The sequence below is a fragment of the Morchella importuna genome (assembly GCF_003444635.1).
Source record: "Morchella importuna strain M04M26 chromosome Unknown Morimp01GS048, whole genome shotgun sequence".
Taxonomy (NCBI): domain Eukaryota; kingdom Fungi; phylum Ascomycota; class Pezizomycetes; order Pezizales; family Morchellaceae; genus Morchella; species Morchella importuna.
In genome coordinates, this window is record NW_025763445.1 from 175,032 (window position 1) to 197,856 (window position 22,825).

Consider the following 22,825-nt stretch of genomic DNA (forward strand, 5'->3'; position numbering starts at 1 on the left):
AAATAGCTTGGCAACTACAAATCTACATGCCAGAGCAGTTTTCGTTGTTGATGGCTTGCCGGTGGAACGCATTAACAGTATACATGTAGGTTAGTTGTCGGTTCTAGCGGTGTAGGAGTATTGGGACAGATGAATGCAGTTCTGGTATAATAAGTGAGAGTAAAGTAAATATATGTAGGACCGGCGAAAGACCAACAATGCATGAATGTCTCAAAATGGATGTCTACCTGATATCAGAGTTCAATCGCATGGCTTGGTACTAGGGTACCCCACTGACCCGTCAAAGATATTAACGATGGTGAGTACTTATGGATGGTTAGTTACAGCCTATATTATGAATTCATATCGGTCTATGGCCGAGTTGCCCTACATGCCTCGAAAATTGCAATTGACGATTCCATTGTTTTTTTTTTCTTCAAAAACATCGAGTAATTCCAAATTAGATATATGTCCCTATAGGAAAAAGAAATTCTAGATACAGACCAAAGATCTAGGGGCCGTTCTGAGTTTGATGTTTAATAATGATGGTACCAGAGAGAATACAGTCAGCCAGGCATGGTATCTGGTAAGACCGGAGACAGGGCTGAAACCGTGAGAGATATCCGTAAGACGACCGGAGCAACAAATACGGTCCCCAAAACTCTGTATCCACATTCCAATATCTGTCTTGTTCGATTGTATCCCCACAGGAAAGACCAAAAGAGACCCAAGAGTTATCATGCATCACCCTACCACCATTTAATCACCACATCTCACTCGAAACCTCTCAAACCGCGCATGTTTAAACCCAATTGGCCGCATAAGCCTGCCAATAACCTTCAAATTGAGCAAACAGCGGATAATTAACATAACAGGTCAATGACCGCCCGGACCACAAGCAATTGTATCCTCCTCAACCTAGCGCTATGCGTCATTCAGAACCAGAGCTGAGACCTCGTACCCTTTTTCATGTTTCGATTTTGTGTTCCGTGTTGTTTGTTTCTGCACGGCTACCGACATCCTCCAATCAGAGAACACATACCACCCCATTCCAGCCAGCGAAGCAGATGATCTACCCAGTAAGCTTCTACTACTGCTACACCAAAGGGCAGATAGGTAGATAGCTTTGTCAACAACCACAAGCGACCTTAACATACCTACTTCCACTCACTGAAGTCTTATCTCTCTCCCCAGCTACTACTAAACTGCCCCTCCCAAACCCCTCCTCCTCCTCCCGCTATGGACTCCTCACCAGCCTTCCCGCACTCTACATCCTACAGCAACAGTAGCAACTCAATGGCCCCAAACTCTCAGACCCACCACGACCCCGCCCCAAGCACCTTTGCAGCCGACATCGCCGCCGAAGAGAAGAGCTACGATGCCCTAATGGCACAAGCCAAGAGCTCGCTAGCGCGTATCAAGGAGCTAGGCGCCGAAATCGAACAAGTGCGGGAGTCGCAGAACTCTGATGAAGCTCGAAGAACGGCAGTGTTGTCACAGATAGAGTCTCTAAATGGAGTGAATGGCAACTTTGAGCACCAGGATTCACAGATGGAGGGGAGCGATCATATCGAAGTAAGAAATGGAAGGGAAGGGGATTATCACATGGAAGATGACACGAGGGAGGACACTACTGAGATGGAGGTTGATACAATCGTAGAAGAAGATGGGAGTTTTCCCGAGCTTATGGAAAAGGCAAAAAGGCTGTTGGCAAGGGTATCGATGAATGAGAGTGAGAATGATAAAGAAGTCGAGGTTGAAGCACAGGCTAGACATGAGAGAGCTTATGCCGACCTATGGAATCCCGTGTAGGTCAAGCAATGGCAATGTTGAACTTAGTTTAGTAGCTTATGGAATATAGAAGTAAATACTTTGCTTTACGTTATGTAAAAATTAAATTGAAATAATATTACTCAATCACCTCAGGCTTTTAAAAATATAGTTAGTCCCTTGACGTCAATCTTGACTCAGAGTTAGGCCTTTCTATTGTACAAACTTATGCAAGCTTGTTACTGGTATCGGAATTCGTAATCTCATTTTCAACCGCTCTAGAAAAGCCTTTAAATATTTACCATTTTGCTAAACCTAATCCTCGTCCCAATTTGGGTTAGGTGCTGGCGGCTTGGGTCCACCAGCCTGCCTCGCCACGATGATTTGGTCAACCGAGAGTACGGTACGTGCAGCTTCGGTCGCCAGTTTGATAGCCCAACTTTTAGCAACGAGGAGGTCCAAGATACCCTTCTCTTTGGCATCAACTAACCCAGTTCCTTTCTCGTCCTATAATCGAAAACATCAATAACTTGTTTATATGTGAGGAAATATAAGTGAGTTCATACCTCAATGTCGACACCGGTATTCCAGTTATCTCTCTTATGGTGGGCAGCATACAGCCTACTAAGAACCTCGGTGGCATCGAGCCCAGCGCTTTCCGCAAGGGTACGAGGAATAACCTCAAATGCCTCACCATACTTCTTGATAGCATGCTGCAATAGACCAGGTGTTTTCTCGCCATAAGCAACGATTCGCTCAATCAGCTGCATCTCAGTTGCTCCAGCACCAGGAACAAGACGAGGGTCTCGGGTGATAGCCTTGACAACATTGACGCCGTCGTCGACAGCTCGCTCAACGTCATCGAGATGGTTCTGGGTGGCACCACGGATAACAATAGTAGCTGTCCTGGTAGTTTCATCCTCTGCTGATCATCAGAAATGTTCAAATCTAGTAACGACAGTAAGACTAACCTTGTCTGAATACAGTAACCCGGTCTCCACCAATTTCCTCGGTCTCAACGACATCTACGCTTCCCATCTCATCAGGCATTGGCGCGCCCAACCTCGCCAGGGGGGTAGCGCCGACAACTCTACACAATCTTCTCAGTTCGTACTTGCTCAGAATCTTGATAACAAGAATGTTGTAGCGGTTGAGGTAATGCAGCGCCAGCTCGCCAAGTGTAGATCCAGATACGACCACTCTTACACCAGAATCATGAATCTCCTTAATGATAGCTTCTAAAGAGTTCTCTTCGCCCTTTGTGAAATCAAGCATCTCCTTGGCATTGTGTAGCAAGACGGTGCCCTTTGTCTCGGTTTGTGAGATATCAATTGGGCAAGAGTAGACACCGACCTTCGCCTTGAGAGCTTTCTTAATGGTGCCTTCCGGCGATCTTGGGAAAACCATCCCCCTGACGACACGGCTTTGTGGGAGAGAAGATCCCATAATCTTAACAACGCGGATGTTATCGACATTAAAGTTCACAGGATTCTTGGGGAGGACTGCAAGCACAGCTTCAGCAACGAGAGGCGCAAGGAGATCTTCGTTGCCATATTGTTTCGAGGAAATGACAGTCTTGATAGCTTTGCTGAGCTCTTCTAGCGAGCGAATATCGGAGATCTTGTCGACGGAAAGCTCTGGGCAAAGGTAAAAGGTTAGCGCAACAAGAACGCGGCGATTGGATGGGTGTTTTATTACCTTCAAGAGCCTTCAAAGCAAACTCTCCAGCTTTCTCGTAACCATTGACAATCTCCGAGGGATGTAAGCCGATCCTAATCAATCCTTCGGCCATTTTTAACATCTCTCCCGCCAACACGATCACCAAGTTGGTAGCATCTCCCATCTACCAAACAACCCATTAGCCAACTGCAAACACCATTCCTCGGAATGAATCCTCACCTCAGCCTCTTGCTGTTGACTCGCCATAACAACCAGCTTTGCGGCCGGGTGCACAACCTCCAGCTCCCGCAAAATGGTAGCAGCGTCCGACGTGAGGATCATCTTCTGGAGATGGTTGATGATAATTTTATTACGACCGAAAGGCCCTAAGGAGGTCAACACTGTGGAGGCAATAGTGCTGCAAGCGTCGATGTTTCGAATGACAGCACCATCTTCGCTCGCGTATCTTTAAATAACACCTACGTCAGTTCAATCCCACGGTAACGACCAGGGGAACTCACGATTGATAACCAGACTTGAATAGCCCGCTACCAGGAGCGGATGGGATCTGCAGCGACATGACTGCGTAAACTGATGAGTTTAGATATTAGAACAGATGTAATTTATCTGCTGCTGATATTGTTGTTGTGGTGTTGATATTACCGTGCTTAGAGGGGCGTCGTGTGGGGTGTGTAGCGGGGAGGTTTTGGAGCAACGGCCCTGAAAAGTTTCGGTGCGATGAGTAAGCAGAGCCGCAAATCACTATCACAAAATATCACTCGATGATGTAGAATTAAAAGATTATATGATTTATAACAATTATTTGTTGGAATTGTCGGGGCTTTGATATGAATAGTGTCTATAAGAGCTTCCAATAGCTATTTCAATAGTCAAATGCCCCATTCAAGAACTAACCCATCTTACGATCAAAACGTTTCCGAGAGCTCAGTAAATTAATCACTGCAAAGGGTCTAAAATGACGCAGTTTTAGACACGTGCTCTACCCCTTAGGCGGTCAGTCCAAATCGAAATCGTGACCGAACTAGATATAGTAGTTATGCTCTGATAAACGCAGCTCCTATTTGTTCTGTCCTCGAGTTTCTTACACGCTAGAATGCCCCACCTTTTCCACTAGAGACAGGGAGAGAATGAACAGTAATTACGTTCAACTGAGCGCACCCAGCCATATCTGGTTCGGTCACGATTTCGATTTGGACTGACCGCCTAAGGGAACAGTTTTCTATGATCCAAAAGAAAAAGGTGTGATCGAGCTGTTGAATGAACTATTGATCATATACGCTATTTGGCCATAGCCTATATAGTAAGCCGTTACTGACGGAATTTTGAGAGCCATTGTTTTAGCTTAAACAGTTCGTGGGTACATGAATACGCCAGTACGGTTTTAAAAACTGTGTCGTTTTGCACCATGTGTTATTGTGGAGCAAATCGTGTCGTTTTAGACTTTTTCGATCAAACAACTGAGGAATATGGCAAAGTACATGTAACCTTACATTAAGTTCAAAGGATCACTCACCGAGCTCACTCACCGAGCTTAAGCTTTACTGCGCGGATTGATGAGGCAATATGTCAGGGCCACGGAATAGATTTTAAAGACCCATTTACTTTTAAGAATTCCTAGCATACAAGCATCCCCCCCAACAGAAATGTAAAAAAATCATAACTTGTATCGTAAAAGCAACCGTAGAAAAAAAGACAAGAGAAAAGAGAAACCCCCATTTTGTATGTAATTTGACAGACTGGCCAATCCGCACCTCCACAATCCAATTATCTCCGATCCGTCTTTCCCATCCCTCTCTTTCCAGCAACCAACCATTTAGGCATACTCGCAGTAGTATGTCTATCAGACTCACCCTGTCTTGCCATTCTGTTCATTCTCTTCTGGTTCAGCTTCATTAACTTCTCGGCCGTACTCCTAGCACCCTCATTTGTAACACCATCCTCTCTCCTATTTGTGCTTCTAGCCCTGGACTTTGCCCTCTCGATATTTCTGGCCTTGGTTGCTTGTGGGCCATCGTCAACCTCCATTTCGTCACCACGGCGACCACGTGATTTTGATCGAGCGCGAGCAGCAATTCCACTTGTGTCGAAACCAAGCTTTCCACCGATGTGTTCCTCCATCTCGGAAAGCTTCTTTCCTTGTCCCTTGGTACGAGGAATAATGGCGCGATTCTTGAGCGACTTCTTGGAGCGAGCGGCGTTACGAATAAGTGTACGCTGTTCACGGATGTAGTCGGCCTTGGTACGAATCTCAGCATCCTCCTCATCTTCGATATCCTCATCCTCGTCATAGAACCCAGATTCTTGTAGACGTTCCTCTTCGGCCTCAAGCTCGGCAAGCTTTGTCTCAATATCAGGATCGATAAAGTCGTAAACGTTACGCCCATCGTAGATTTCAGGGATTTTGTCAAACTTCCAGTCAGGATTCTCGAGGATGTAGTTCTTTTTGAGGTTGACATTATAGACACCAGCACCACCTTCCTCGGCTTCGATATCGCGCTCGAGCTTAGGTCGGTTTGGATCATCTTTATCGTACTTCTTCTTGGACAGAACTGCATCGGGAATGAACGCCTCCCTCAATACACCTCCAATAGGGCGTGAAACGTGGATACGGTTGAGGATATCAGTAACCTCCTTTCCTGCAGCGCCACTAGCAGCGTTCTTGAGCTTCTGCTCAACACGCACGGCAAGAAGTCGTTCGCAAGCCTGGTTACGGACTTCCATGACGCCCTCTTCGGTGTGACAAGAGAGCTTGAGCATTTCAACCTCTCCAGATTTGGTTATTGTCTCAAGGAGAGCCTGTCGGCTGGGTTCGAGATCTTCAGGGCGAGTAACATCGATCTTATTGACGACAAGGAAAACGATCTTGTTGGCGAAAAGAGGCTTAATTGAGTGGAAGAGCTGTACTTGAGCTTCAATAGTGTATCCACACTGCTCGGACAGATCTACAAAGTAGAGGACAGCGGACCGCAGATGCGCGATGGCAGTGATGGACTGCATCTCAATGGTGTTCATCTCCTCAAGTGGGTGGTCGAGAATACCGGGGGTGTCAATTGCCTGGAAACGAAGGTACTTGTAATCAAAGTGACCAACGTAAAGAGATTTAGTGGTGAATGCATAGGGCTGGACATCAACATCGGCCCTAGTGACCGACTTCAAAAATGAAGATTTTCCAACATTGGGATATCCACAAATGAGTAAAGTTCGGGTGTTGGGATCAATGGACGGAAGACGACCAAGATGCTGTCGGACCTGCTCGAGGTATTCAAGGGATCCCTTGAGACGACGGGTAATGGTGGCCATACGGCCGAGTGCGGCACGCTTTAGCTGCTTGCACTGAAATAGCGACTGAGCATACTTGATTAAACGGACATAATCACGAGCGACCTGCTCAATCAAGTGTTTGGCGGTCGAAAGCTGACCAAGAGCGATGCGGAAGTGGTCTGCATCATAAAGTGTATTCATGAGAGCGCTGTGGAACGGGTGAATATCCTGGAGCCTAGGGAAGGACTCCAGGATGGCACCAAGCTTCTCAGAAAAAGTTTGCTCGGTGAACTTAACCTTACGAAGGTAGAAGGCTATTGTTCCGCCACTTAGCAAAGCGATAGTACTGGGAGGTGCGAATATAAAACTAACCTCTGATACGACTGATGGCAAAGCCCGCGCGAATTTGAGTAGGCAACCTCCTCTGAGTCCTAGACAAGACGATGTCCAGGAACTCCTGTGAGGTAGGCACAGTAGCGATTGACTTCCAAGTCTGAGAAGGAAATATAGTTAGTCAAAAGGCATGGCAATTGTGATATCTAAAGAAAAAAAGGGATCTTTGATCTTACAAGCTGCATAATTGGTTATTCCTCAGGTTACAGGCCAACTGTACTGTGGATGTTAAGGTAGACGTGCAGGGACGTCTTCGTGAGCACTGGAGTTGTCGCGAAACGAAAAGGGTTTTTTTTTTCGTCTTGAGTCCCACTGTGGGGAATTGACTTATGTAAGCAGAAATACGACAGGGAATATAGTCTTGGCGTATGCACAGTACTGTTATGGATAAGGATAAGGATAGCAATCAGCGGTCCCGAAACACTTTTGCCCGTAGAATATATTCAATACAGATCTTCGGTCCCGAAAGTATCCTTCTATCGAGAGGCGACTGTATTTGGTCACGCAGAACCAAGACACAATGGTCATAATATGTATCTAGTATTTATTCCGTCCTTCTTACATAAATCCTTTCTTTCTTCTCGTCATCATTAGTCACTACAGAGTCTGGTAGAATTATTGCGAAAGTGGGTTTTCCGTGACCCGATAGTTCTATTGGCCATTAAAGAAATTTCTGCAGTGAGCACGGACCAAGAAGCCCACTCTTTTAGTTCTGACTTTCGCAATAATTCTACCAAACTCTGTACATTTGGGTCCGAGAGCAGTCCTTGCTTGATTATATGTACAGTAAGATGCCAGCCGTGAGGGTCAGGCGCGGCGTCGCAACGCCGCGCGCGCAACCAGATTTCCACAACCTTTTCACGGCAGGTTGGTACACAAGATATTAAATGTCAAATTATTGTTATTTATCTACTATTTAACAACTATACAAAAATTCAGCTCTCCAAAGGATCAATTGTGGTTGCTGTGCTGGTACCCGTGATTGTTCGGGGGGCGTTGCGACGCTGCGCCTGACCCTCACGGCTGGCATCGTACTGTACTTGCATATATCTACCACTTATCCTTCGACATTGTACCTACAATGTAATACTCCGCTCTGAAAAACTGCGAAAAGTGGTTACTAGATAATAGCACAAGAATAAATATACAGCGAGAATTTTTAGTAGAGTCTTTTACCAGCACAGGCAAAGCGGCTAGTGTCCGAAGACGAGATGGAATGCAGTCCAGCACAGGTTACGACAAGAAACTGTGTTCGATGTAGCTACTAGTAGCCTTAGTTTCTTCGTGTCTCGACTCTTCTCTTGTTTTTGATTATCACCTTATTATCACGGTTTAATTGAGCCTGTTCTCTATCTTCAGAGTCTGAGCTTTGTCTTCCGAGAATCACGTAGGACAGGACAAAACCTACTGAAATCCGTTCCGCTCTAAACCGTGAGAGAGCCGTTAACACTAAATTAAAATACCCAAGACTCCAGTACACGTATGTAAGATGCGTATTATATATATATCGCTTTTGAATTCTGGGCTTAAGAATACGCCGTCAAATACTTAGAATATATACTAATCCTTAGAATTATTCTGTAACTACGGGTATTAATTTAATAATATGCAAGGTCTCTAATGCATGTAAGGCGGCCTTGAGTATTTTAGTTTGGTGCTAACGACCCTCACGGTTGTTGGCGGGGAGAGTCGAATATCATTTACGATATTCGGCTGAATGTCATGATATTAGGGTGTTGTCTGGATTCGGATTGCAATTTTGAGCCGAATCCAAACAACATACCAAGGCATTGTAATATTTGATCCTTGAGCTCTATAATAGTGACCTGATTCTTCATGACTGCTAAAACCTCGCTGCCACAGTGCTACCATTAGCATGGCCATCTAATTATAAATACCACTAAAAGATTGGTTTCACTCATTGTACATGATGGTGTAGGCTAGCTATAGGTGCAGGCTACATGTATTTTTGGGTACACTTAGGGCTGAGACATCTAGGGCTTTTCTTTTTCACTTGTGATTTTACTGAATTGGAATAGCCTAATCCAAACTACCGCGTTTAAATTTCCCCGGGTTGTTGGCCATAGTTTGTCACTCGACTTACCTAACCAATAGAGGTTATTTAATGATCCTTTTATACACAAATCTTTATACCGGGGAGACTCAAAACATGACTGCACGTTAACATATATGCCGCGGCCTCTGACAAATATGACCATCCCATGACAAGTAGGACACTTCTCCCAGGATCGCATTCAATAATTTCAACATCCTGGGGGCTATGTTCAGCTAGAAGCGAAGGCCCAGGTAAAGAACTCTACTTGAAACCCATATTTATTGAAATCACGGGATTTAGGTCTGAAAATCAGACTCTAGGGAATGGACACGAAAGTACAGGAGAAAGGAGGATATCGCTGGCCACCGACCGCACCTACAATTTATCGAAAGATTATGTGAAAAGTGGGAAATGATGCTGGAAAACAGTTACAAAGGGAAATCTAAAAAGCCTAACTCCTCTAGTAACAAGTTATTGCTTATGGAGTGCAACGACCGGTCCATCGAGGATATAATGAGCAGTCACGAACAGTGTAACGGTCGCACATCCAAGCGAGGAATCTCTCAAGGCCAAGCCCGTATCCACCATGAGGAGTCGTTCCGTATCTAGAGTTTTGAGTTAGTAAGGTAATGACACTACCAAAAAAAAAGAAAAAAGAAAAAAGAAAAACTTACTTTCTCTGATCTGTAAACCAGTAGTATGGGTCGGGTGAAATGCCCTCTCTGGCATATCCCGCGAGCAACTCTTCCATTCCATCCATCCTCATACTTCCTCCAACAATCTCACCAACTCCGGGCATGAGGCAGTCGACACTCTCGGTAACCCTAGGGTCTTCAGGGTCCTTCTTCATGTAGAAAGCCTTGATTTCAACGGGGAACTTTGTCAAGAAGATTGGTAGATTAATTTCGTCCGTCATCTTCCTCTCCGCAGCCTCAGCAATGTCATCACCAAACTCATGGGGTTTACCCTCTTCGTTGGGGATATCGTGTTTCTTCAACCACTCAATAGCATCTGCGTAGGTCATGCGCAAGAATGGGCGAGCAGGAGCCTTGAATTTGGGGTTGAGCTCCTTGATAAGTTCAGAGATGAGTGGATCTGCCAAGGCATAGTCGATGGTGCGGCAGATTGTCTCCTCAAGGTTGCTAAGAAGATCGTCAAAACTAATGAAGCCAAGCTCAGCCTCGATGTGGGTGTATTCTGATAAATGACGACGAGTCAATGATTTTTCAGCCCGGAAGGACTCCTGGATACAGAAGACATCCCCGAGTGAGGGCAGACAAGTCTCAAGGTACAATTGGGAAGACTGGGTTAGATATGCCTTTTCGCCGTAGTAGTTGAATTCAAAAAGAGTGCTTCCTCCTTCGACCTGTGTTTGTACCATGCAAGGAGGGGTCACCTCGAGCATTCCAAGGTCCTCGTAGGTCTTCCGGAATGCCCTCAAAACACCTGCTCGAACTTTCAATACCGCACTAGCCTGTTCTCCACGAATGACCAGATGTCTGTTGTCATACTTTGTCTGAGGGTCTGCGTCCTTGGCGACAATGTTGGTGATGGTCTCGTCACCACCTGGAGCCTTTCCAACGACCTTGAAGTAGTCCGCATGCAGCTCGTGGCCATCAGGCGCATGCGAGCCTTCAGGGACAGGGGATATAACGCCATAGATAGTGATTGTTGATTCAACAGTCAAGGTCAGCGCATCATATGTCTTTGTCAGGTCATCGGCCAAAATGCATTGAAGATACCCAGTTCCGTCACGCAAGGTGATGAAAATGAGCTTGCTTTGATGTCTCAATCTGTGGACCCACCCCGAAACCTTGACTCTTTTGCCACGGCTTGCAACACTGCCCCTGATTTTGATGTTGACTGCAGCAGGTAGAGATGAATCCTCGGTCAAAACAATCTTCTTGGCTTCTTCCAATGCCGCCTCCTTTGAAGCCCTGGCCTCGGCCTCCTTTGCATTGATCTCAGCTTGCTTGGCAGCTTTTTTCAAGTTGGCAGCGTGCATGTTGGCGACCTTTTTCATCGCAGCCTTAGCAGCAGGCTTGTACTCTTTGCGTGTTTCGTCATCAGGTCCTGACTCTGACTTGCGGACTTGAAATTTGGCATCTGGGTGGGACTTGTAGGTGTGTGTTAGAGCACCAATGAGGGATTTGAATGGCTTGTCTGGAGTACCGGGGGTGTCGGCAGAATCGACACCGGTATCCTCATCAACATAAACTATAGAAATCTAATATTAGTGAAAATCCTTAAGAATATTAAAGAGGGAAAAGGGCGTTGTTTTTCAAGATTGAAAAATGAGTCATGAGGGATCACTGACTAGAAGCGGTGCTCTCTGAGACCGTGAGTTCCGCCGCAGCGTTAACTAATTTCTTTGCCTCTTCAGTCATTTTTGTGAATGATTGTAGCACTTTGTAGAAAAAATTGCTATCGTATAGGGGAGGCGAGTTGGTGACGTTTATATAGGAGATGGGATGCGGGTAATATTTTGACTTTCATGGAGGGGCTGCCAAGACCACGAGCGTAAACAAAGCAGCAGGTGCCCCGCCTTGATAGATAACGGTTACCCGGTCCGTTTTTAATTTTGAATGCAGGCTAAAGCCACATAACACAACCGCAATAGAGCGTATTTATTAGGTGTCAAATCCGAAAATTGACACTTCGCCACATTAAAAAGTGGTTGCCGAAACTGTCAATTTTCCAAGGTGGGGATGTAGGAGTGCAGTATATATCCCGCCTGCGTATTTCACAGTAAGCGTGAAAAATTATTTATCTACCCAGTTTCCCCCATCATACCTTCCTGGTGTGGTTAATTAGGTTAATTAGGTTACTGAGGGGAACTGTCAATTTTGTCTTCCGAAACTGTCATTTTTAAAGTGTCAATTTTCGGATTGACACCTAATAAATACGCTCTAATCTTAGAACCAGATAAGACTTTTTACCAATGAAAAGATAGTATTTTCACGGGATCAAATGAATATGTAGATACATGTAGCTTGCTACCGTAGTATGTACCTACTGTGATAGAATGGGTACATATAGTCATTTGTAAGGACCTACACTACGTGAGGCAACAGAGGATGTTAAACGTACATTGCTGTAGGTAGGCTTCCGAGCCATGTATAAAAATATTATTAGTATTGAATTTATGGGTAAGTATCACTACAGTACAGGCACGCGGTCATAGTATATACATCATGTATGTAGGGTATGCCAAGTTTTATATGGATAAGAATAAGTCTCGACACCCGCATTCAAAAGGTCGAGTGACAAACTATGACAAACGACCATCATCAGGTATTTCTTTGATTCATCAACCTAATAGTGTAGTTTCTTCTAAGGAAGGTGAGATTGTGGCAATCATCAACCCAGTGCCATAACCCTAACCCTGGAAATTCCCCTAACCCCGGGATCTTGGCAATTCCAGAAATACTTTCTGGCGATAAGCCGGGGACTAAAAACCTTAAACTCACCTCCGTAGACCAAATCACAACGCCACAATGTTTCCAACACGAGCTCTCTTCAAGCGCTCAGTCTGGAAGGGTAAGTTCGACGCCTTTCTCTCGCGTGAAGTGCTTGCTAATGGTTGTGAATAGGTCCATTCGTCGTTCAGTAGCTACATCCCCGCCCGGTCACTACAAGTTTCCTCCACCGGCTGCTAATTGCGATTGGGAGATTGATAGGTTACCAGTCCCTATGACGGCGCCAAAACCGGGCGAACGTATGCCGGCGATCCAAACCCAAGCGAGAAGTTGTACGATTGTGCCGCACTTTGTAGGTCATAGGTTTCAAGTGCACAATGGGAAGACGTACAACGAGTTCACGATCACCGAGGATATGGTGGGACATAAGCTGGGAGAGTTTTCGCAGTAAGTTTTCTACTGGTGGTGGGACTGTACGATTTTACTAACGGACGTAGGACGCGGAAACCATTCCAGTATAAGATGTCGAAGAACAAATAGAGCGGTGGGAACGCATTTGGTTCGGGCACCTCCAACTCTAGGGTTGGGGGGGTGTTTTACTACTATACTGTACAGATAGGTCCGGGAAATCAACAATGTAGTTCCTTAATCCTTAAAACCAACTTGTCTTGGTAGCAACCTCTACCGGTTTCGTACCCTAAACTTTGCGACCAAAGATGTTTCCGGTTATGGATGTGGTTTCTATCCAAGATGATATGAAATGTGTCGAGTGATAGCACATGATAAACGGCGCTTGGGCTTGTATGATCGGCTAGATCACACATATTACTAAATACACTGTAGAAGGTTTTAACTCATACCTGCGACCCGGATCCATGATACAATCACTTGAGTGCTATATTATCAGGAAATTACCGCGTTACCTATTTAATATTACTACATGCTACTAGCAATATAGCTGGATTTAAAGTCGAACTCTTTCACAGGCAATTTGCTTTCCTGGTTTTCTTCTTTTTGTTTCCTGCAAGTACGGTGGGATTAAACTCTCATAATAATAAATTTGGCTGCATTCCATCGAGCAACCAAAGTGACAGCCTGTTAACTTTCCAGTTTGCCTTTGACCCGAATTTTCGACTGTGCCCAAAACCTGTATTATGTTCACCCCCAAAAGCTCATGGCACAGCACGCTGTGCACTTATAATTCTGGAAGATAAAAGATAAAATAGGAATCTCATCAATCAATCATCCCGCGCACCCTTTCTAGCGCTCTTCTTACTACTGTGCATCTTCTTCGCCTGCAACCTCTTTTCCTTATTCTTCTTTTCACTACATCTCACGAAACCCGTAAGCCTACTTACTTCCCCAGCGCGCGCCCCGGAGGAAATTACTTACATTCTCTCCACGTTCTTCATCGTCTCCTCAGTAGTCTCCCCCCGCAGCTGCGCAGCATTCGCAATTGCGGCATGGAGCCTTTGGAAACACTCCTCCGTGTTCTTGGCTTGGTTCCGATGGGTGTCACATTGAATGACAATTTCGTCGTGCTTGGTCACGTAGCTTGACTACATAGGCAGCTGTTACTGTGTGCTATGGCACCAAACGCAGAGGCGCGAGTGTAGCTACATACGTTCTCTCGGACTTTCTGGAGGATATAGGGGTTGATGAAGTAGCCATGTAATCCCAGATCGAGGCGGAGCGTCGCTTTAGTGTTTACCCTGAGTCACAGTGCTCGTTAACGACTTCTATACACTAGAGCGTCCCTTCTTGGTTCGCTCATTAGATATCGCAAATAGAGTAGTAATACTTGTTAACATTCTGCCCCCCTTTCACACACCCGCTTTGAATCAGCACCAATTCAACACTACCAATAGCTGGATTTCTAATCCTAAATTACTTACCGGGCCCCGACGCGCGCGAAAACGTGACTTCGCAGTACTTCCTTGGGATATTCTCTGGTGTGAATGAGGCCAACCATTTCCGTGCCTGCGAAATCTGTTCTTCGTCTTCCGCCGACACCGAGCTACCAACGAGGCGGCGGCCGAGGAAGGGGAATGCGATTGCGGGTGTTGCAAGGCTACGTCGTACGGGTAGTTGGCGGGCGAGAAACATGGTGGGTGGGAATACGCCGGTAGTTTGTGATGCTTGCTTGGTGGGTTTTGTTATCGCGTATCGCTCGTGTCACGTGAAATGCCCCACTAGCTCCCCACATGGTAATAGATTACGGTCTAGGACTGTACTCACGACGAGGTTGTTAATACAAGAGGTCGACGGTTTAGACTTCATAGACAGAGCGTGTCATTGTTGTGACAAAATCTCTGCTGGTTAGTAGTATATACATATAGTAAGTTTGTCCATACGAAGATCGTTTCTATAATCCGTACTATTACTGAGATCCAGAACCAACTACATGTATTAACTATTTAAATTTTAAGTTTGATATATAAAAAGAAAGGTGATCCGCTATCACGTTAACTCAAATTACAAGATCATGACTCATATACTATCACTCGACCACACCTCCAGCATAGTCATCCCTCTTGTCCTTGTCAATCCCCTTCTCAACTCCGCCAAGAGTTCATAAAGTACACTCCTCACCACAGACTTTACTTTAGCTTCAATTACCAAGACTTGTCCCAACTACACAATCCACGACCTCTCCTTGACTGAAGCTGGTCAAATTGGGTCCTCTCCTGGGAGGGCCCTTTTCCACACACTCATTGGATATCGAGCTCGAAGGTCCGAGTCACCTCCCAAAGACCACCAGCACCTCTCTTCACGCCATCGCCGGCAAACCTTCTACCCCCCATTCAGGCTGCAGTTTGGGTACTGGGATCCTGGCCTCTGGGTCCTGTTTATTTTTCCTTGGCTATGCTACTTTCCTTTGTGTTATCCGGAATTTTCTTTTTTTTCTTAGGTGGGGGTTCCTTAGTCATCAACCTTATAAGAGGAGTGCGGTTAGTAGCATACCATAGTTACTATAACTGGGGGATCTGGCATTGGGGATAGGTATTTACGCCATAGTTTATACTTTATGCAATGATTATACCTAGAAACAATTCAAACGACTTCACACACACACACACACACACACACACACACCAGCATAGGACTTTGATTGACTTATTGGTTCGTTACAGCATAGCATAGAACAGCAGATCAGAGTGGGTTAAAAAATCGGATTTCTGGGCTAATCAATTCCGCCATGTGAGCGTTTGTACCTGGCCCCATGCACAAAGCTTAACCACTCCACCGGGACCGCCGGTCCGAAAACCGATCAGTGCAGGGTGCATGAGGCAACGGGGGAATCTTCGGACGATAGCGCGTCGGGGGAGTCCGAACCGAACCCCACGTATCGTAGGTTTCTGGAAGTTGATGTTTGTTAATGCTAGGGATGGAGGTACCCGAAATGATAGGGGAATGATCTACAGGATTACTTATCTACCGCTGTGTCCTAGACAAAGCCGACGTACCAGAACACCCCACACGATTGTAGGAGTACTTGACTAGGCTTCTAAATCTAACAATTAGGGACTAATATAATCAGCCTTATATTTCGGTTGCTGCCACCGGGTCCGGAACGGGTACTTCCGTTCTCAGGGTGTCTGCCTTATACATGTAATTATTTGATCGTTATACTTTACTACCTGCCCGACCTAATGATTAATACTTTAATATCAAAATCATATTTCTAGAGAGGTCGATATTATGATATACAATAGTACTCTAAAGAATAGATCGGATTATTTGGCAGATATAAAAGCTTAGAGCTCTGGCACAAATGTTACTAAATACAGTCTACATACAAGTAATATTCAGATACAATTTCCCCCCCTTTGTAAAAAAAAAACACATACATTGACCTCGGTGACATGAACTAGGATAGTGGGTTCGCTTCTCCCAGAAACGTGCCACTATATTAGTTAAACTGCTAGGACTTCGATGAAACCTATAAGACCCCTTCTCCACTTTTAAGATTAGTAGTATCATACATTTAAGATGCTTAGACGTGTGAAAGTCTTAATGTTTCTATCCAAATGGTAACCGAACACTACGGCTTAATCTCCGGGGACTTACCGCTCGAGATACTTTGAGTATGCTCGTTTTGGCTGTATTATCATCGTGAGTTTTAGGTACCACTTGATAGATATATAATGAGGTAAAATCTAAAATATTTTTTCCCTCACATTCGATAACATCCTCCCAGACCACCGGGCCTCCGCAATGTTTTTCAAAAGCCAGTTTCTCAGCATAGCAGTTCTTCTCTTGGGCCTCAGTGCCCTAGCCTCCAGCGCCACAGTCCAGCATCAAAAGCGTCGAACCTTTACCCACCCCGGGTTCGTATCACTTCCCCAACACCCACTAAAATGTATAGTATAAATAAACTAACTACCCTTTCTATAGGATCTTCCACTCCTCCGCCGATCTCCTGCGCATCCGCACCAAAGTCAATGCCCAAGAAGAGCCCTGGTACACCGCCTACACCGAGTTCGCCGCCAACTCTCGCTCCCAGTCTACATACACCATCAACGGCCCGAAGAGCTTCGTGACCCGCGACAGCACCATCGGCTTCGTCGGCCTCTATGAGCTCATCTCGGACTGCCGTGCGGCATACGATCTGGCCCTGCGCTACTCCATCACCCGCGATGCGGCATATGCGACCAAGTCCCGCGACATCCTGAATACCTGGTCAAACACGCTGACCATCATGAACGGGAGCGACATCCAATTGGGTGCTAGTATCACGGGTACACATCTGGTTAATGCGGCCGAGATCTTGCGTTATGATTGGAATGGCTGGGCGGCGGCAGATATCACAAAGTTCTCGAATATGATTCAGAACATCTTCGCGCCTGCTGCGCATGCGAAGTCTACTTCAGCATATCCATAGTAATTTTCTTTCCCGACAACTCTTTCCAGCTATACCTGAGCTTTCGACCGCTGACCAGTCCGGGACTACAGCTCCGGCGGCTGGGGAACCCTATCTATGAAGGCGCGTTTATGGCCTTCGGCGTCTTCCTCAACAACGAATCCCTCTATAACGAAGCCCTCACTCTTTACGACTCTGACGCCTGCGGGAAGCTCTCCTTCATGATTGCCAGCACCGGGCAATACTGCGAGTCTGGGCGCGACCAAGGCCACACCCAGCTCTCGCTCGGGAACATGGCAGAGATGTCGCAGATCTCGGAAAACCAGGGCGAGGACCTCTGGGGGAAGCTGTCGAACCGTCTCCTGCTGGGATACGAGTACACGGCCAAGTACAACTTGGGCAATGACGGCATGCCATATGATGCGGCGGTGTCGGCGTGTGGGGCGAGCTGGTCTGCGATTAGCACGATTGATAGAGGCGTGTGGAGGCCGACGTATGAGATTCTGTATGCGCATTTTGCAGTGGATAAGGGTTTGGCGGCGCCGTATACGAAGCAGGTGATACAGAAGGTTGGCAGGGAGAAGTTGAATCCGGTTAATGCGGATGCAGATAGTTGTGAATGGGGAACGTTGAAGTTTAGAAAGGCTACATTGTAGTTTAACGAGGATGTGTATGTGGGTGAAAATTCTGTAAACTAGGATGTACGGTTGGAAAATGATTTTTGAGTATCAAATTGGTGTGGGTGGTAAAGTTGGCCATGGCGGGGGAGCGCAGCGTCATGAAATATCACTCGCTGATTAGGGTTTGTAAGTCTGGAGACATTTGAGTCATTGGCTGATTGATATTTTGACCAAGACATGCAGGCCACCGCCACTGCCACGTAGAAGGGGGGGGGGTCGTGGTTGGCTATGGAAATTTCCTTGTTTGGAGGCTGTGACGAGACTTTACTATTTTACAGCCTTGCTCATATAGGTAGTAGACTGGAAATACCATAAGACCTCCTATAAGTATATTTTCTTGAACAACCTCTTCCTCTACACGATATCGCCATTCTCATACGCGCCTCAGAGTTCGATAACATCATGCAGAAGTCGTATCTGCGGTGGGACTTGTCGCGAGTGTTGGGGGCATCCTTCACCTGACCGGGAAGATTATAACACAAGGCCGCGCCTATATGGGGGCTGTGAGAAGCGCGCCCAAGGAGTTTCGAGAGCTTCTCAAAGAGCTAGTAACATTAAACGATATATTGTTAGCTCTAAAAGCACAGCTCGATGACTTCCAAACAACAAATAACCATCCCAGGTTATTGGCGTTAGGACTTCTCGATAAACCCGGGGGACCCCTTGAATCTTGCAAGGAAATCGTGAATCTCGTGAGGGAGATAATCGAAAGCCTTAATAGCCGTCTTGGTAAATATTTTTTGGGCTTTTCGAGGGCTAGGAATATCGAACAATGCATCAAGCGAATTGAGAGGCTTAAGTCTATGCTTCAGATAGCGCTGTATGCGGATCAAATGTGGGCTTTTCCTTCTTCGTATTTTATCAGATTTGGGAACCATTAATAAGGAATACCTAGGACACTCTCAAGTGAGGTGGAAACATATATTAGGATCGCGCACGAGAAATTAAATAAAGAACAGCGGACCATTAAGAGCCATCTCAAAAACATTTATCGCGCCCTTAAGGAACTCCGCAATGAGATAAAGCAAAGCAGGTTAAACAGAGAATCCGACTTAGATGGTATGTACATATTTAATTCGTCTGTATACAGTTTTATGCGGCTATGGCTTTTCTAACTATGCAGAATTGGGGTAAATCAAGGCAAAAGACGCGAAGGCCATTTATGCTTTTTCTCAAAAATCAATTACGCGTCCAACCATCGTGCCGCTTATGAACTTCACCGACCTGGAACAGGTAAATGGTTTATTGACGGAAGAGATTTTGAACGATGGCAGAGTACACCGGGATCATTCCTATGGTTACACGGAATTCGTAAGTTCATAACTGTAGAAATCTAAGGGATTGAAATCAATGTTAATAATATTACCCCCGTCTACAGTTGGATCAGGGAAAACAATATTGACGTAAGTTATGTAGATCTACACCTACAGAACCACAAATTGTTACTCGCTTTATGCCATTCTGCCCCATTAAATTGCTAACGGCACCCAATAGATCTACTGTAATCGAACATACGATTTCACGGCACGGCACCTCCCCAGATACGGCAATCATCTATTTCTACTTCGACTTCAAAGATGCCAGAAAACAAACTACTGACGGAATGCTCGGTTCACTAATATACCAGCTATTGAAAAATCTCCCTGAGATTCCAAAAGAGGTGGTCATGTTTCGTAAAAAACATGAAGCTCTGGAGGCAATTAGAACACGAACCGACGATCCATCTATCAGTGATACGGATGCGTTATGGTCACTCCTTGTGATGATAATATCAACACACTTCAAGAGGCTTTTCGTCATTTTGGATGCGTTGGACGAATGCATTGAAAGGTCTACATTATTATTGACTCTAGACCGCATGCTTGGATATAAAAATCCCCAGTGTTCTTGCAGCTTCCTGTTCACAAGTCGAAAGGAGTACGAATTAGAGGAGATGTTCTTAAAGCACGCAATTCCCACTGTTCGCATAAGAAGTGATGATGTTGCTGCGGACGTCAAGTTTTTTGTTGCGAAAAGCATTGAGGAAGATTGCAAATTGAAAAATCTCCAATTAGATTTAAAGAATGATATCATTTCTACTCTTGCCCAGCAGGCAAAAGGAATGCAAGTTTTGAATTCTTCTTTTTAGGTGTTATGATCCAAATTAGTTCTAATTATAGTATAGGTTTCGATTAGCTAAACACCAACTTGACATAATTCGAGAACTTAGAAGACCGAAGATTATTCGAGAGGCTTTGAAGTCTCTTCCTCAAGACCTTGACGAGACATACGAACGCATTTTACTCGGCATCAAAAATGAAGACGATATAAAGTTAATGCGCCGAGTCCTCAAACTAATCATTTTTGCTGTTCGCCCGATGACTATCGAAGAAGTAGCCGAAGCTATCGTGATCGAAGAAGGAATAGAATCTTTGGACGAAGATGTGAGATTAAACGATCCCATGAGCTTGCTCACGATATGTGGGGGCATATTGAGCCTTACCGACCGGTACATCGGACTTTCCCACTACTCTGTCCAGCAATATCTTACGTCTGAACGTACGCGTCAAGGACGGGCTAGCCAATTCTTTATCGCGGAAGAGGAAGCGGATCTTGAGATATCTAAAATTTGTCTCACATATCTTGGTTTTCAGAACTTTGATATTCCTATTGCGAACGCCAAGATTGGGAATCGTTTTGAACACTTCCCCTTCTACTACTACGCAGCTGAGAATTGGTTTCGACATGCAAAGGGAGAATCCATAAATGAATCTCTCACGAAGTTAGCCACGAAAGCGTTCGTCTCGTATGATACCCTAAAGTTCAAACTATGGATTAGCGCATACATCACGCGTGAAATTACTTCATTCTATGGCTTGCTTATGGCTCCGTTCGGGATAGGGAAGGCCCTGTTCGGGATCGCAAAGAACAAGACACAGTTAGACGCACCGCTTAGCTTCATGCAAAAAAGAATTAGAGCTCAACAAAGGGTCGAAAGTCGACCGTTTTTGTCAGTGGAGTAAAAGGTAACTTGGCGACGGCGTGAAGGTTTGGAAGGCGTTTAGGAAATAGATTTCTGGATCTGGATGCGAATGCCTTCCCATGGCGAACAATACTTTCTACTAGCGATGCCGGAATCTTTATTGATCACGTGACACTCGTATTGGTGTGAAGCTTTGGATTTGTGAAGGCAACCGATCACAAGTAGATTTTTAGGTACTGTTTTGGTTTAGTGCGTAGCATCAGGACCCACCCGGAACTTTTCTTAACCAATCATATTTCGCCCGTTCAAATTTTAAAGATTTAGAAATTTGAACGTACCCCCCTCTCCCCCCCCATTCAGATTCTGGATCTGGAGCGTTGCCATTACTCTAAATTTCATCCAAACGTCCACGGGAAGTCGCCCAGTGTTCTAACTCGAGATTGAAGTGGAGTGCGACCAAGAGTAATTCTGTCCGGGTCGCGAATTCAGGTCTAGGGTTCACTTTCGCGCAAGTTCATGTGATCCAATCCAACAAATTACAATGTCGCGCAGTACAATTCAAACTCGTGATATAGCTTCATACAGTTCTTACAAATTGGCTCTTGACATATACACTGATAGCATGTAAATCTTACTTTCCCACCTGGTCGGTTGATATTGTTATTTAACAAAGTCGCCTTATGAGGATCTGAGCGGGCACCTGTTGACAGGTACCGGCACAGGACGCACATGCGCTTGACTGAAATAGTCACAAGGCGGCGATAGTTCTTTCCTACATATCCACCTTGTCGGCTCGCACTATTGTTTCCTTTTGGACGATACCTGGACAGAAGCGTCCGTTGCTGGTAAGAGGAGGAATAGAGGTAAACTGCTATCTAATGGCTGTAGAAAAAAGCAGGATTGACGCGGTGAAAGCCCTCCAGTACTAGATTCCAAGCAAGACGGATTCTAAATAATCCATGTTTCCAGTAGGGCTCTGAATGGGGTGGGTTTGGTGTATGTTCACGTCGAAATCGAAATTACACTAGAGAGGTTCTGAAACAGACATTGAACAGATCAAATGGGCGTTCAGGAGCACAATTCCTATGATCCCATTGTCACGAAGCCGAGACTGAGTATTGGGGTATACTTGGTTAATAGTAGTCCTTCCTCAATTCTTTGGTCTGTTGGCACAGGTCAAATTCCACTAATAATTGATTAGAGAAAGGCCAGCAAGCCTTGGTCTTGATTATCATCTAATCTACCTCTCCAAACCGGAGGAGATAATGTTAGCCAGGTTCTTCCCAAACCTCGAACGCAGAGCAGATAGGAGCAAAACAGCAAGAGAAGAGGCAAGAGACAGAAAAAATAAATGTCAGATATAGATTCGCGTTCACAGCATGCGTTCCCCCGGAGTGCCACCAAATCAAACAATGGTGACAGTTCTTTCCCGGAGGGTTACGTCTGAGTGAGCTGGGATAACGAGGTGTGGTCATCATTCGGAGGTGGGGGAGTGGGGAGGTGGGGGAGTGGGGAGGTGGTGAGATGAGAAAGGAAAAAAAGATGACATACCTTGTGCAAATAAACAATTGTTGGAGATGCCCGCGCGGTATGACGGATGCTGGATTCTGGAAAGTTAGTGTGTGCTCGGTCGCTGGTGCAGTATGAGACTGGCCCATTGTGATGTCGTTTGGGGTGAGACTCGTGAGAGACTTCATTGATTGCAATTAGATGTGGGCGAATAGGACGGGAGGTCAAAGACTCGAAAAAAGTTTGCGCGAA

At 45.4% G+C, this 22,825-nt stretch overlaps 8 protein-coding genes across 8 annotated transcripts; 3 read left to right on the forward strand and 5 right to left on the reverse strand.

Annotated features, from left to right (window-relative positions):
* Nucleotides 1–1,218: 1,218 nt before the first annotated feature.
* LAJ45_10640 (uncharacterized protein) lies at nt 1,219–1,791 on the forward strand (the record flags this gene model as incomplete). Its single annotated transcript, XM_046120158.1, has 1 exon — nt 1,219–1,791. The coding sequence occupies one exon, from the start codon at nt 1,219–1,221 to the stop codon at nt 1,789–1,791; it is 573 nt and encodes a 190-aa protein (XP_045966662.1).
* Nucleotides 1,792–2,064: 273 nt separating this feature from the next.
* LAJ45_10641 (uncharacterized protein) lies at nt 2,065–3,988 on the reverse strand (the record flags this gene model as incomplete). Its single annotated transcript, XM_046120159.1, has 6 exons — nt 2,065–2,256; nt 2,316–2,671; nt 2,721–3,386; nt 3,448–3,592; nt 3,649–3,874; nt 3,930–3,988. 6 exons carry the CDS (start codon nt 3,986–3,988, stop codon nt 2,065–2,067), a joined length of 1,644 nt encoding a protein of 547 aa, XP_045966663.1.
* A 1,205-nt stretch (nt 3,989–5,193) lies between these two features.
* Nucleotides 5,194–7,268, reverse strand: LAJ45_10642 (uncharacterized protein; the record flags this gene model as incomplete). Its single annotated transcript, XM_046120160.1, has 3 exons — nt 5,194–7,004; nt 7,063–7,183; nt 7,260–7,268. The coding sequence occupies 3 exons, from the start codon at nt 7,266–7,268 to the stop codon at nt 5,194–5,196; spliced, it is 1,941 nt and encodes a 646-aa protein (XP_045966664.1).
* Nucleotides 7,269–9,617: 2,349 nt separating this feature from the next.
* On the reverse strand, nt 9,618–11,526 carry LAJ45_10643 (uncharacterized protein; the record flags this gene model as incomplete). The annotated part of the gene is made up of 3 exons (XM_046120161.1): nt 9,618–9,744; nt 9,814–11,356; nt 11,457–11,526. The coding sequence occupies 3 exons, from the start codon at nt 11,524–11,526 to the stop codon at nt 9,618–9,620; spliced, it is 1,740 nt and encodes a 579-aa protein (XP_045966665.1).
* Nucleotides 11,527–12,636: 1,110 nt separating this feature from the next.
* Nucleotides 12,637–13,098, forward strand: LAJ45_10644 (uncharacterized protein; the record flags this gene model as incomplete). Its single annotated transcript, XM_046120162.1, has 4 exons — nt 12,637–12,679; nt 12,733–12,748; nt 12,820–13,005; nt 13,056–13,098. The coding sequence occupies 4 exons, from the start codon at nt 12,637–12,639 to the stop codon at nt 13,096–13,098; spliced, it is 288 nt and encodes a 95-aa protein (XP_045966666.1).
* A 698-nt stretch (nt 13,099–13,796) lies between these two features.
* LAJ45_10645 (uncharacterized protein) lies at nt 13,797–14,664 on the reverse strand (the record flags this gene model as incomplete). The annotated part of the gene is made up of 5 exons (XM_046120163.1): nt 13,797–13,884; nt 13,951–14,117; nt 14,183–14,270; nt 14,360–14,378; nt 14,454–14,664. 5 exons carry the CDS (start codon nt 14,662–14,664, stop codon nt 13,797–13,799), a joined length of 573 nt encoding a protein of 190 aa, XP_045966667.1.
* Nucleotides 14,665–16,776: 2,112 nt separating this feature from the next.
* Nucleotides 16,777–18,078, forward strand: LAJ45_10646 (uncharacterized protein; the record flags this gene model as incomplete). Its single annotated transcript, XM_046120164.1, has 3 exons — nt 16,777–16,889; nt 16,957–17,442; nt 17,502–18,078. The coding sequence occupies 3 exons, from the start codon at nt 16,777–16,779 to the stop codon at nt 18,076–18,078; spliced, it is 1,176 nt and encodes a 391-aa protein (XP_045966668.1).
* Nucleotides 18,079–20,350: 2,272 nt separating this feature from the next.
* LAJ45_10648 (uncharacterized protein) lies at nt 20,351–21,043 on the reverse strand (the record flags this gene model as incomplete). The annotated part of the gene is made up of 5 exons (XM_046120165.1): nt 20,351–20,511; nt 20,585–20,703; nt 20,785–20,808; nt 20,861–20,897; nt 21,031–21,043. 5 exons carry the CDS (start codon nt 21,041–21,043, stop codon nt 20,351–20,353), a joined length of 354 nt encoding a protein of 117 aa, XP_045966669.1.
* Between the last annotated feature and the right edge of the window lie 1,782 nt (nt 21,044–22,825).